This window comes from Gekko japonicus, unplaced genomic scaffold (assembly GCF_001447785.1).
Source record: "Gekko japonicus isolate JY-2015 unplaced genomic scaffold, Gekko_japonicus_V1.1 scaffold170, whole genome shotgun sequence".
Classification (NCBI taxonomy): Eukaryota; Metazoa; Chordata; class Lepidosauria; order Squamata; family Gekkonidae; genus Gekko; species Gekko japonicus.
Window position 1 is genome coordinate 1392455 of NW_015160212.1, and position 13967 is coordinate 1406421.

At 51.1% G+C, this 13967-nt stretch overlaps 1 protein-coding gene across 1 annotated transcript in view; it reads left to right on the top strand.

Annotated features, from left to right (window-relative positions):
• MAATS1 (MYCBP-associated, testis expressed 1) overlaps positions 1 to 13967 on the top strand; it is a 54213-nt gene that overhangs the window by 39251 nt on the left and 995 nt on the right. Inside the window, exons 13-16 of the mRNA XM_015410028.1 lie at positions 2259 to 2405; positions 4797 to 5018; positions 6709 to 6857; positions 11293 to 11384. Coding sequence (XP_015265514.1) covers positions 2259 to 2405; positions 4797 to 5018; positions 6709 to 6857; positions 11293 to 11384 — 610 coding nt within the window. The remainder of the gene's footprint in view (positions 1 to 2258; positions 2406 to 4796; positions 5019 to 6708; positions 6858 to 11292; positions 11385 to 13967) is intronic.

Sequence of the window (13967 nt, forward strand, 5' to 3'; positions counted from 1 at the left end):
CCATCCAGTCCAACACTCTGTCACACAGTGGCCAAAAATACCAGGTGCCATCAGGAGGTCCAGCAGTGGGGCCAATTAGAACCCCCCCCCCCTTTTACCCCCCCCCCCCCAAGCACCAAGAAGACAGAGCACCACTTGCCCCAGAGCCCCTATCTATACCTTGTGGCTAATAGCCACTGATAGACCTCTGCTCCATATGCTTATCTAATTCCCTCTTGAAGCCGTCCATTTTTGTAGCCACTGCCACCTCCTGTGGCAGTGAGTTCCATGTGTTAATCACTCTTTTTTATCTGTTCTAACCCGACTGCTCAGCAATTTCATTGAGTGCCCACAAATTCTTGTATTGTGAGAAAGGGAGAAAAGTACTTCTTTCTCAAACTGCTGTACCCCACGCATAATCTTATAAACCTCAATCATCTCACCCCTCAGCCGTCGTTTCTCCAAGCGAAAGAGCCCCAAGCGTTTTAACCTTTCTTCTTTGTCAGATACAAAGGGAACTTTGACTCTCAAAAGTTCATACCCCCCAAATCTTGTGGGTCTCTCTTTTCTTGTTTGGAAGGTTTTCACCATCAGGGGTGATCAAGGTGGGCCCTGTCTTTCCTAGCGTACTTATCTGACATGCTTGTGAAGGCAAGTTGGGCCCTAAGACACTATACATGATGTTGAGGGATCTGTAAATCTGATGTTGGGGATATGTAAAAAGCAACTATGGGGCACGGGAGAGGTGACCGAGGTCAGGGGCATGGTGCTGAGGAAGGGAAGGACTCAACTCTCTCCCCTGCACTTTTTCCTCAATCAAAACATGACTTCCGTAGGCTACTGTTTGACACAGTAGGAAAACAAGACAGGTATGCTATGGTAACAACACACGGCCCTTTTGTCTACTGTACTGCCCGGGATGCATGTTGTTGCTTCATCAACATTTTTTGAGTCTTCAGAGAGTCACTTCATTAATACCTATTGAGTCTATAGAGACTGTTGTACATCATCATACATTGAGTTCTTAGAGACTGTCGGCACTGGATTGGCTTGTCGGCAATGTTCTCTCTAAGCTTTGGAGTCTTGTGAGCAAAAATTCTACTTTGTGAGCTACTGGTATTAAAGTTGTGAGCAAGCAGTTTGGCTGCTGCATAAATTACTTTGCTCTGGAGCCATCCCTTCCTGAGCGAAGACAAAAATGTGTGAGCTGGAGGCTAAAAAACTGTGAGCTAGCTCATGCTAACTCAGTTTAGAGGGAACACTGCTTGTCGGCTGTAATGGAATCCATCTATATTTAGTCTTGTTGCTTTTTCAATGTAAGAGGAGGAAGAGGGGATTGGATTTATACCCTGCCATTCAGTACCTGAAGGAGTCTCAGAGTGGCTTACAATGTCCCACAAGGGAAAGGGTGGGGTATAAATCCAGTCTCCTCCTCCTCTTCCTCCTCCCTTTCCGTTCCCCTCCCCAGAACAGACACCCTGTGGGGTAAAGCTCTGAGAGAACTGCTCTTGAGAGAACAGCTCTGAGAGAGCTTGTAACTGACCCAAGGTAATACCAGCAACTGCATGTGGAGGAGTGGGGACTCAAACCTGGTTCTCCCAGATTAGAGTCCGTGCTCTTCACCACGACACCAAACTAGCTCTTCACTTGAATTGTGCTAAATTGAATTGCGTTAAATTCCATATTCAAATATAAAAGAATGCCTTCGGTATGATCTTATAATATGTTTGTCATTGAATAGTAAGTTTCTTTAAAACACAGATATATTTATTGGTTTAGTTATAGTGAGATTCAAAGCAGCCTGGGAAGACGTTTGCAGCAGAGGAGACCGTGCTGGGGGGAGAGTGAATCCAGCCGGTTCCCAACACCAGCAGTCTCCGCCATGTGTGCCCGGCCCACTCACAGCATCTGTGTCTTGCAGATAAATGGCGTGTTAGAGAGCTAGGTGATGGATCCACTCTGTCGCACATAGCTTGGCCCTGAGGCACACCCAGATTTCCCATCCTCCGAGCTTGCCTGAATGGGGTATCCGGGACCAGGCCCTGGGGGCCTTTCCAGATGTGTTCAGAGCACCCAGCAGTCTTCGAGACACCACGTTCCGGTGCACAGCTGGATGCTCTGAACCCAGAACGTGCAGCGCCTGTCTGGTAAGTACAGCTTCCAGGACGACAAGGGAAGTGGTGACAGGCAGGGGACTCCCGGTGCTGGGATCAGAATGGGATGGTGGTGTAGATTTTAACCTTCCTTAATCAATGCCCTGTGATTTCTTTAAACAAAAGATGTTCGAAGGGAAGGAGAAGCGCCTGGAACTGATCCAGGAGCTGCGCACCACTCACGCTCTCCAGGAAGACGGGCAGCTCTTGAAGAAAGCGGAGAAGCAAGTGACGTTGGCCTTGCAGCGGCAGCGGGATTTACACGAGCACAAGGTTCGGATGGGTTGGGGTCCACTGTTCATCCCCCACCTCCCTGTCCCATTTAAAGTCCCTCCCCTCTGCATTCTTCACATTTGTGGAGCTGGGGGTGGAAGAGGACTTGAGCCCCCCTCTGGCCCAGGAACAAAGTCGGACACAGACCCACCTTGAGAGAAGGGCGAGGAAGGGGTACGGGTGGACCGTAAGTTAAATATGAGCAGCCAGTGTGATGCAGCGGCAAAAAAAGCTAATGCGATCTTGAGGTGAATCAGCAGAGGCATAATATCCAAATTGCAAAATGTCATAGTCTCACTGTACACTGCATTGGTCAGGCTGCACCTGGAGTATTGTGTGCAGTTCTGGAGGCCTCCCTTCAAAAAGGATGTGGACAGAATGGAGCGGGTGCAGAGGAGAGCGACGAAGATGATCAGGGGCCTGGAGGCCAAGCCCTGTGAGGAAAGGCTGAGGGACCTGGGAATGTTCAGTCTGGAGAAGAGGAGGCTGAGGGGGGACATGATGGCTGTCTTGAAGTATCTGAAGGGCTGTCACCAAGAGGAGGACAGGGAGCTGTTTCTCTGGGCAGCAGAGGAGAGGACTCACAAGAATGGGTTTAAATTAAGGGCAGGGAGGTACTGGCTGGATATTAGGGAAAAATATTTTAGAGTGGAATCGGCTGCCTGGGGAGGTGGTGAGCTCCCCCTCCCTGGTAGTCTTTAAGCAGCGTCTGGACAAACACTAGGCTGATCCTGCACTGAGCAGGGGGTTGGACTAGATGGCCTTTATGGCCCCTTCCAGCTCTGTGATTCTATGAAGGGGCACAAACGTGTGCCAACTAACCAAGCAGTCTGAAGATCAAACGACGGGGCAGGAAAGGAGGACGGACTGGGATGGGTCTCAGAACCTCTGGAGGCCAATCGATGGCAGTTTGTGGAGCAAGGAAGAGAGGAGGACCTTTGCAGTTCTCCGAGGCAGGAAGTGAGTGGGGGGACGTGACACACACGCACCAACAGGTTATGTCAGCTGACTGTGGCTGACAGCCAGAACCATGGATCCTGAAAGAGTGCAGGCAGTGTCCCTTTTGCATCCAGGACATTCCTCGGATGTGGCAGCAGCATTCTGGCCACTGGTTAAACCCCACAAACCCCCTTCAGCCCCAAGTTTGGGGCCTTGTGCTGGGCTGGGCTTGGCAGAAGCGGAAGAGGAATGCGTCTTCCTGATTATCCAAGGTTTAGAAACATAGAGCTGGAAAGGGACCGCAAAGGTCATCTAGTCCAATCCAGGAAATGCAGGAAATTCACAACTCCTTTCCCCCCACTCCCACAGTGACCCCTGGCTTAGCCTGCCGGATGCTTCTCCTTCTCTATTATGAGCCAGAGGCACTCTGCCAACAGCCTTACCTGTTCTGTTCTGACATTCAAGCTCAGTGGAGCTGTTACAGTCCTCTTGGGCCGGTCTAACGATAGGGTGCCTTAACCTTTAAAGGGCATGAAGCACAAGGTTCAGTAAAGTTGGCCTATGTCATAGAATCTGGGTTAAGCTGGGCCACATCCGAGAACAAGGCTCCTCTAAGCTGTGGAGTCTCGTGAGCAAAAATTCTGCTTTGCGAGCTACTGGCGTTAAAGTTGTGAGTGAGCGATTTGGCTGCTGCATGAATTAGTTTGCCCTGGAGCCCTCCTTCCCGAGCTAATACAAAAATGTGTGAGCCATAGGCTAAAAAACTGAGCTAGCTCACACTAACTCATTTTAGAGGGAACCCTGTGAGAACCCCTGTAATCTCTCAGATTTGGGATTTAGTGAAATCTGCCCCCCCCTTTTTTAGCAAAGCTCCGGGTAAGAAGCTGTGAAATTTAACCCTTTTTCTTAAAGTCAACTTAGAATAGGAATGCCACGGATGCTTATATAGGATTGATTTCTGTGGTGTCTGCCAGTGTTCTGTGTATCTGTTCGGTAAAGTTATGTTTAATCCGATCTAGAGTTATCAGATTACTTTGAAATAGAAGTATTAATTTTGAACATATGTTGAGTGTTTATTGCCTGGGAAGTACAGGGATTCACTTTGAATGTGGAACAAATGAATAAACCTCAATATCTCCCTTGGAGGTTGAGGGGCATGTCCTGCGAGGGTCGAATGTTTCAAGAGAGTATTCGATCACCAAGCAGCACTGTGATTTGGTGATTAATGCATTGCTTTAGTTCAGTCAAAGAGGTTTTGATCTCCATCTGGCTGTTTCAAAGGAATGCCAGCCCCCGGGTGGGTTCAATCCATTGCCGCATGAACTCCAAAAATGATATGTGGACAAAGCCTTAGCCCCACATCCAGGTAGGGCCCTGGGACCCAGAGCACCATTTCCACGAAAGTGATTTTTCTTATGAAATCCACTACAGTTCTTCTTGTTTTGTCCTCAGCTGTCCATGATGGAGAAGCATCTGGCTCACGTGGAAGGAAGGACCATTGCCAACCTGCTGGACTTCTTGTCCAAAGAGCTGATTAGGCTCCAGGAGGAGCGGCGGATCCACGCTTTTGCGATGCTGGCCGAAAGGCAACGCCGGATGCGGGAAGCAGAGGAGAGCGGACGCCGGCAAGTGGAACAGAGGCGCCGGCGGGAAGAGGATGAGATATTCAAACAGGCATGTGGAGGACAGGTGGTCGGAAGGGTGGATGAGGTCCTAGTCACTGGCCAATCGAGCTTCATAGCTTTGCAGCAGAGCCAAATGGTGGAGTAAATCCAACCATCCTCTAAGTAGCCTTCCTCAAAATTAAGTGGCTCCTCCTCCAATGGGAGAGCCACTTAAGCTGGAAGTAGACGGTGGCAGAAAGCACCGTTAGGTCCCAGCCCACTTATCGTGGTGACCCCGTAGGGTTTTCACGGCAAGAGACGCTCAGATGTGGTTTGCCCTTGCCTGCCTCTGCACGGCAACCCTGGACTTCCTTGGTGGCCTCCCATCCAAGTGCTAACCCGGGCTGGCCCTGCTTAGCTTCTGAAATCTGACCAGATCAGGGCAGCCAACTCTGTAGACTGTAAGAATACTTCAAATTTGAGCCAAAATGAAAGGTGAGGACTCATAGTTTAATAAATCAATGCACAAAGGAATCAGCTTTGCTCAGCAGAGAGATAGGATCAGGGTAGGTGACTCATATTTGGTGGTTTTGTCAGATATATTTATCTTATGGCAGAGTGACACACAGGAAGTGTGTAATAATATAAAGTCCGTAACCAAGTCGATACAACGAGTATACAGACTGATTGGGCAAGCCCCCTAAATACTAACATCTAAATTTTCAATCCACTCAAATCACAGCTGGGGAGATTTTAAAGAGCTCGGGCACATCTCCCTGGAAAGCACGACGCTTATTCCCGCAACATATGAAAAATAGTTTGGTGGGCTGCACCACGATCGCATTCAGGCCCTGGTATTTTGCCCCATTTAAACAACAGGTCTGCCCAACCGCCAAACCCTGTTTGTATTCTATTAGCCGTCTTCCATACTTTCACGGCAAGCCAAATCCTGTGGGCCTCTCATTGGTGTTTATCAGGCTATGGATATCGGGCAGAACTGATCGCGTCTACGTTCGCAGCCATTCGTTCCCTAGATCAAAATTTTGCGATGGCAGGATTTGTGCAGCTCTTATTGCTGGGGTGTTGGGATCCTAGTCTGGATAGGCCCACATCAGCCACGCCTTTGTGGATGGGCAACTCTCTGTTTTCAATTATCTTTCTGTATTCACGAAGAAGAGCATCTTGTATTTGGAGATGCGGGGGAGCAATGTGGCACAACATGGGTATCCAATAGGCTACACGACAAAAAGAAAAAAAGAATACGCTCTTCTTTTTGTGGGGCAGGGTGAAAGCAGAGAGGCAAACAGCCAGAATGCGGAAGTGGCTGTCACCACGAAGGTGACCCAGGTCTGTCGTGCAGTAGAAGGACGTCCAGGGACACAACACAATATCAGATTTTTGTTAACACTTTTTCTGCAGATTCAAATAGGCCCAGATCTAGACTTTTCCTTGACACACTTCTGTTCACCACACACACACCGAGACTGCCCCTTCCACAGTCTTGAGTAAACTCAGACATGCAGGCAAATGATGGAGACTTTTGAGTAAAAACCAAGAGAACTTCACACATGTCCTCAGCTAAATCTCACGAACGAGCTCCACAAACACAAACCGTGAGCTGTCCACCTGAGAAGGCGGCAGGTGGAATGATGGAGATCCCCCAGTTTGGTGTGGCGTCATTGTCTGGAGCCACACAATGGGCTGCAGTGCAGAAAGCTCATCATGCGATTTGAGGCTAAGATGGCCTTTTTCCCTCCTAGGTTGTTAACATACACCAAAGGACGGTTGACTCCTACCTGGAAGATGTGATCTTGAGCAGCATGGAGACAACGGCGGACGAACAAGCCAGAGAAGAGATTCAGAAAGTGGCCATGGAAGTCAACGACATTGCTTATGAAATGGAGAAACGGTAGGGGCTCTTTCAGGGAGCAACCTCGCAGAGCTACGGATGTGTCACAGAAGGCAGGTTGTCTTCGTAGTCTTTGTACAGTCACACCTATGGGTTCTGTGCCTCTGGAGGAACAGCTTTAGAATATTCTGGAGCTCCACCCAAAGGCCTGGCTCTCAAATCCCCTCTCCCCCGAAAGAGAGCTTTGCCTTTCTGTGCATGACCTGAGGGGGGGGGGCAAGCAAGCCCCTCCTCATGCGGTTCTCCTCTGAATGCCGTGTTTGAAGCCGCTCTTGTCCTACCAGAAATATTTTCCCTCAGACTCAGCCTTGGTTTCTGAGCAAGCCCCCTCCTCATGTAGTTCTGTTCTAAACACCATGTTTGAAGCAGCTCTTCTCCCACCTCCTCAGGAATCTTTCCCCTCAGATGTAGCCTTCCATGCTGAACAAGCCCCTCCTCACGCAGTTCTCTTCTAACCGCCATGTTTGAAGCAATTCTTGTCCCACTTTTCTCTTCAGGAATATCTCCCCTCAGATTTAGCCTTCCTTTCCGAGCAAGCCCCCTCCCCACGCAGTTCTCTTCTACCTGCCATGTTTGAAGCAGCTGGTCTCCCACCTTTCTCCTCAGGAATATTTTTCTTCACCTGTAGCTTTCCATTCCTCTTCCTAGCCTAGACTTTCACCTCTGGATTCCACATTTGTCCTTGCTTCATTCCCTTGGGTGAGTTCTTCTACATTTTAAAAATAATTGGGCTTGAGGCTGCAGACAGTTCTGTGAGTAATGTCCTCACAACTTGCTCCTCAGGAATATTTCTTTTCCCCTCCGTTTTAGCCTCCTTTCCCCTAATTTTAGTTTATGCCTTTGTCTCTGTGTTAGAAGTAGGTGGACATTTGCCCTCCTTTCATTCCCTCAGAGAATTTTCTGCATTTTTAAACATTGCTGGGGAAGCGGGAGGCAGATCTGTAATTATATGCTTAGCTGCTCTTTTCCTGGAGGGAATATTTGCCTCAGTTTTTAGTCCCTTTTCTCCCCCCCCCCCCCCTTTTCTTTTTTCTAGTTTGCTCTTTAATTTCCGTGCTAGAAAGGGCTGGATATTTATAGTTGATTATTCCCTTCAGTAACTTTTCCAGCTTAACAGAAAGACTGAAAACTCGAGAAGCTGGCGGGAATTGCCTCTCTCCCCCCACCTTTGCTCTAGCAGTCTCTGTCATGCCTTGTCATGTGCAGTTCTGGCCCTCAGTGTTGATGCCTCAGTTTGCCTTTGCGCCACCCTCAAGAAGCCGCTTCTCTATCTTGTACACACCACAGCTGCTTCTTGTCCTCTGTTACTTTGGCTAAGTGTCACAGGCAAACAACTAACTGGTTTGGGCTGGGACAGATAGAAGCAATAGGGCACAGACCTGCACAAAGAAGGCCTTATGCTCTTTGACGCTGAAGCCTGAAGAGATGAGCTCCCCTCATCTCCGCTCCTCCGTGCCTTCTTTCCTTCCCCTTTGCTAGAGAAAGGCAGTGCAGTCATTTTACCTCAGTCTCATCATTTTCCCTGCCAGGATGTCCTCCTCCTGCCAAGTTTGGTGTCGTGGTTAAGTGCACGGACTCTAATCTGGGAGAACTGGGTTTGATTCCCCACTCCTCCACTTGCACCTGCTGGATGACCTTGGGCAAGCCTTAGTTCTGACAAGAGCTGTCCTTGAAGGGACAGTTCTCTCAGAGCTCTCTCAGCCCCACCCACCTCACAAGGTGTCTGTTGTGGGGAGAGGGAGGGAAAGGAGTTTGTAAGTCGCTCTGAGACTCCAAGTGAAGGGCAGGGTATAAATACAATCTCTTCTTCTTCTTCGTCCTGCCACCTCTACCATTGGCAGCCCAGAGGCCTCTAAACCTTGAAAGGTTAAACATGCAGCACTGGCCACTGCCTGGAACAAACCTTTTCAGCATAGAGAGTATCCAAATTGGTTAAAAAAAAGCCATTGCTCTTTCAAACCATAGCAGTTTCCTCCTTCCTCATGTCCATAATCCAGTTGCACAGCCTCCCCTGGGCCTGACCGTTGAACGTCTCACATGGTGCCTCCGTTTGGCCCAGGTCGTCTGTCTGACGTTCCATTTCTACTGAGGTGGCCCCAGAACCTGCTTCCTAACAGATAAGTGGCACAAAGATCCCAAAGAAGAAATGCAGGTTGCTTACCTGTAAGCGACATTCTTCCAGCAGTCATCTAGGCAGCCTCACCACCGCCTGTCTTCCCCCATTACTTGGTATGGCCTATTTTAACACATGGAGAAGTGCTTACAGCAACTGGAAGAAACCAAGTGGGAAGATCCCGGTCCTTCTCTTTGGGATATGCGCAGGGGAACAGTGCCCTGCCTCAGGCATTTGGGGGCCAGTATTTTGGCCAGAGCTCTACAACTTCCAGGGTTGTCTTCTGTGCTAGTGCAGAATGCATGTGTGTTTCGACCCGGGGGGATGGGGGAGACAGCCCTAGAAAACTCGGTGGGGTACCACCTTCCCTTGGCTGCCGCCTTCAGACAGTGTGGGGCGGGACTGGGCACAACCGGTGTTCCCTCTAAGCTGAGTTAGTGTGAGCTAGCTCAGTTTTTAAGCCTCTGGCTCACAATTTTTGTCTCAGCTCAGGAAGGAGGGCTCCAGACAACAATCCCTGGCTGGGTGTTATCCTTCTTGCTGCCGGGCTCGCCCGGTTCAGGGTGGTGGCGGGAGCCAGCTGTCGGCTCACTGGGAGAAGTCCCGGTGGCTGTAATGGTCAGTCCGCCCTTGGGCTGCACGGAAGGCCAGTCGAACACATGAACCTGCCTCATACTGAATCAGACCCCTGGGTCCATTGAGGTCAGTACTGTCTCCTCGGACAGGCAGCGACTCTCCAGGGTCTCAGGCGGAGGCCTTTCTCATCACCTACCGCCCGCTCCTTTTAACTGGCGAAGCCGGGGATTGAACCTGGGACCTCCTGCATGCCGAGCAGAGGCTCTACCGCTGAGCCACGGCTCCTCCCCAAGAAAAAAACACACACACCACTGAGGAGTGTGAGGTGTGTCTAATCTGCTGTCAAGCCGCAGCCGACTTATAGCGACCAGTGCTCCCTCTAAGCTGTGGAGTCTTGTGAGCAAAAATTCTACTTCGTGAGCTACTGGCAATAAAGTTGTGAGTGATTTGGCTACTGCATCAATTAGTTTGCCCTGGAGCCCTCCTTCCTGAGCTAAGACAAAAATGTGTGAGCTAGAGGCTAAAAAACTGTGAGCTAGCTCACCCTAACTCAGCTTACAAGGAACACTAAAAAGGGCTTCCAAGGCAAGTGAGAAGCAGAGGTGGTTGGCCCTGCCCTCCCTCTGCAGAGCCTTCCTTGGTGGTCTCCCATCCAAGTACCGAACCTGCTTAGCTTCCGAGATCTGATGAGATCGGGCTGTACACCATGCTGCCTTCCCTCTTGAGTAGAACATCAGTGACAGGTTAACAGTCTAGTAGTGCCTTAAAGAGGGCCACGGTGGCTCAGAGGTTAAGATGCTGAGCTGCAAACCAGAAGGTCGGTAGCTCGGCAGTGTGAGACCCGAGTGCCGCATGATGGAGTGAGCTCCCGTCTCTGGCCCCGGCTCCTGCCAACCTAGCAGTTTGAAAGCAAGAAATTGTAAGTAGATAAATAGGTACTGCTTCGGTGGGAAGGTAACAGCGTTCCGTGTGCCTCGGCGTTTAGTCATGCTGGCCACATAACCACGGAAAAGTCTTCGGACAGCGCTGGCTCTTTGGCTTGGAAACGGAGACAAGCACCCCCCCCCAGAGACAGATTCGACTGGCTTTCGAGCAAGGGAAACCTTTAGCGCCTTAAAAGACTGTTTGGAATGTCAACTTGCATGGACCAGGACTGACTTTGTCAGCTTGGTCAGAGCAAGATTTTCTGGGCCGTTAAAGTTTGCACCACAGTAAATCTCTTTTTTAGTTTTGGGAGACGTGTGCCCTATGAGACGCCCTATGTTCCCAAGCCACGTCAAGACCCTTTTCCACTGCACTTTGCAGATAGAGTACATGCCAGGGATCCAACCCTGGGTCCTTGAGGGCATGTGTTGTTTGGCCCTCAGATCTCTCTCAGGGACAGGTGCAAAGTTCTTCACAATCAGCAGAAGATGCAGAAGGAAAAACGTAGTGAGGGCGACAAAAACCTGAGAGCCAGTTTGGTGTAGTGGTTAAGTGTGCGGACTCTAATCTGGGAGAACCGGGTTTGATTCCCCCACTCCTCCATATACAGATGCTGGATGACCTTGGGCAAGCCACAGTTCTGTCAGAGCAGTTTCTCTCAGAGCTCTCTCAGCCCCACCGACCTCACAGGGTGTCTTGTTGTAGGGAGGGGAGGGGAAGGGAAAGGAGTCTGTGAGCAGCTCTGAGACTCCGAGTGAAGGGCGGGGTATAAATCCAATCTCTTCTTCTCTCTTCCTCTTACCCTCCTGCTCTGCTTTGCAGCCAAACTCGCCTGCAATCAGAAGAGATTGTGGCCGAACTGGTTTATCGCTTCCTGATCCCAGAAGTGCAGAAAACGGCCATCAAGGAGAAAGGTGAGAAGCCCGGTCCACCTCCTGAAATGTCTCTGCTCTTTCCCATGAACCCCTGGCTCCAGTGTCCAGCCAGAGTGCAGGTGTTGGCAGCAGCGGCAAATGAGTGTCAAAAGATTGCTTGTTTTTCCTTATCCCTGGAGAGTCCAGACAGCAATGGACGTTTGCCACCACACTCTCCACAGGAAGGCCTAACGGGACTTTGTCCTGTCCCGTGCACCTCTGGCCGAAGTATGTGACGAGCCCAAGGCCTCAGTATGTGAAGCAGAGTTCTTTGTTGCACCATCGGGGAGGGCTGGGTTTTTTCCCCCTTTTCTTAGTAGCTCTGAGCAGTGCTCCCTCTAAGCTGTGGAGTCTTGTGAGCAAAAATCCTACTTTGTGAGCTACTGGCGTTAAAGTTGTGAGCCAGCGACTTGTCAGCTGCATAAATTAGTTTGCTCTGGAGCCCTCCTTCCTGAGAAGACAAAAAATGCGTGAGCTGGAGGCTAAAAAACTGTGAGCTAGCCCACACTAACTCAGCTTAGAGGGAACCCAGAAGAGCTAATGGCGCTGACTGCCCTTCTTAGGACAAGCGTAGGCCAGGGGTCCCCAACCCTTTTGAGCCAGTGAGCACTTCTGGAATTTTGACAGAGGGCAGTTGTTGCAGTCACAAAATGGCTGCTGCCAGAGGCGGAGCCAATCACAAAATGGCTGCTGCCAGAGGCGGAGCCAATCACAAAATGTCAGGGAGTGAGGTTACATCTAACTCTAATAGCAACTCTTCAACATGTCAAGCGGAAGTTCCCTTTAACAGCATGCCCTTTCGATCTGCACAGCCAATCAGAAGCCCCACTGGGCAAAAGCCCCACCGAGCCCCGCTCCCTTTCTGAAAACGCTTGATGGGGTACCAGAAAAGGGGGTTGGGCACCATGTTGGGGACCCTCACAAAACCGACACCGTTTCCCAGTGACGGCAACTGGACCCTGCTTCTTCTGCACAACTACAAACGCCTGGATGTTCTCCGGCCTATCTGCCTTTGAGGCTTACAGAGCAGTTGTGAGATCTGGGAGCAAAGAGTCGGACCGGTTTGCTGCTTTCTCTTGGCCCCAGGCCCGAGGCTCCCGCAGGGCAAAGGGCACCCCAGGATTCCAAAGCAGGCCGGTGCTTTCCCTCCGCCCCCTACGAGGCCTGCAGTGTTTCTTCCCGGGAAGGGCCCCCTCTCCTCCAGCCGTTTGAGTTGGGCAGGGATGAGTCAAAGCAGGTGTGGTCTGGAGACCCAGACTAAATGTTTTTAAAGGACCCAAGCGTGCAAAAGAGGACAGGGCTACTGTCTCTCCTCGCCCTCCTCCGCCTGCTGTGGGGCAAAATGGAAGTCGGGCTCCCCAAAGAGACGGACAGAGGAAGGACAGCGCAGGGTCCAGTGTTCATTCTCGGTCCTCCAGGCAAGTCGAAAGCTGGTTCCTTAAGTTGACGTTCAAAACCGGCTCCTTAGGCTGGGGGAAGAGCTTCGAACTGCGCCCCGGGGAGTGGTAGGACAGAGGTAGGAGCCACCCTCCGCTTTCTAGGCACACAAGACAGTCTGAACATTTGTCTTCTGCCTTGCGTCAGGTCTTAGGCTTGGGATATAACCCTCCTCAACCCATGGGAGAGAGCTCTACTGGGCACAGAGCAGGGGTCACGAGGGGTGTGGGAGGGACGCATTTGTGAATTCCCTGCTTTGTGCAGGAGGTTGGACTAGATGACCCTGGAGCAGGCCCGTAGCCAGGATTTTGTGGCTTGTGGGGCAAAAAATCTTTTGCTGGTGGGGCTGCCGTTATTCTTATGTCACCTCCAATCCGTCCCCCAAGCCCGACTGCCGGCAGCCACCCCCTCCCTCCCCTCCTGCAAGATTTAACGAGCACTTCAGCTGATTGGCGGGGAGCACGTGGCCTTGAAATGCTTTTGAGAAGAAGCGGGGGGGGGGCTGTGCACTCACCCCACCCCCATTCTTCTCAAAAAAATCTTGCGGGGCTGGCCCTTTAAGGAAGGAGGCGGAGCCCCCAATGCCCCCACTGTAGCTGCAGGCCAGCCCCAGAGGTCTTCCAGCTCGATGGTTCTATGATTGGCTGGGGTCCAAGGACTGCACAGGGACCTCCCAGTTGGGCTGCTGAAGCCCCGCCCCCTCCTACTTCAGCTTTCAGCCAAAGAGAAGCCGCCGTTCCCCAAAAGGAGGGGGAGACTCCAAGTCGCGTCCGCTGCAGCCGAGAGACGGGATCTTTGGGAGCACAGAATGGATTGGTCCCGCCGGCCATTAGAAGGCTTGTGAGCCACCCTGAGCCTGTGTGTTTGTTTTTTAAATGGAAATGTGGCCTCTGCCTGTTCCAGGACCTTGGCCAAAGAGACCTCAGCCTGCGGCTCTTCTCCAGGCTGCCTCTCCTGAGAGGCAGAGGCCAGGCCAGGCATCCACCGCAAAGTCTCTTGGGTCCTGAGATTACAGTTGTCCTAACAGGGCCCAGTTACAAAGTCATTCCCTTCAGGAGGACGATGCCCGGGCGACAAACGATCCAACAACAAGTGCCCGCCACAGGGAATATTGCCTCGCCCTCCTACTTGAGCAGCAGAGAAGAA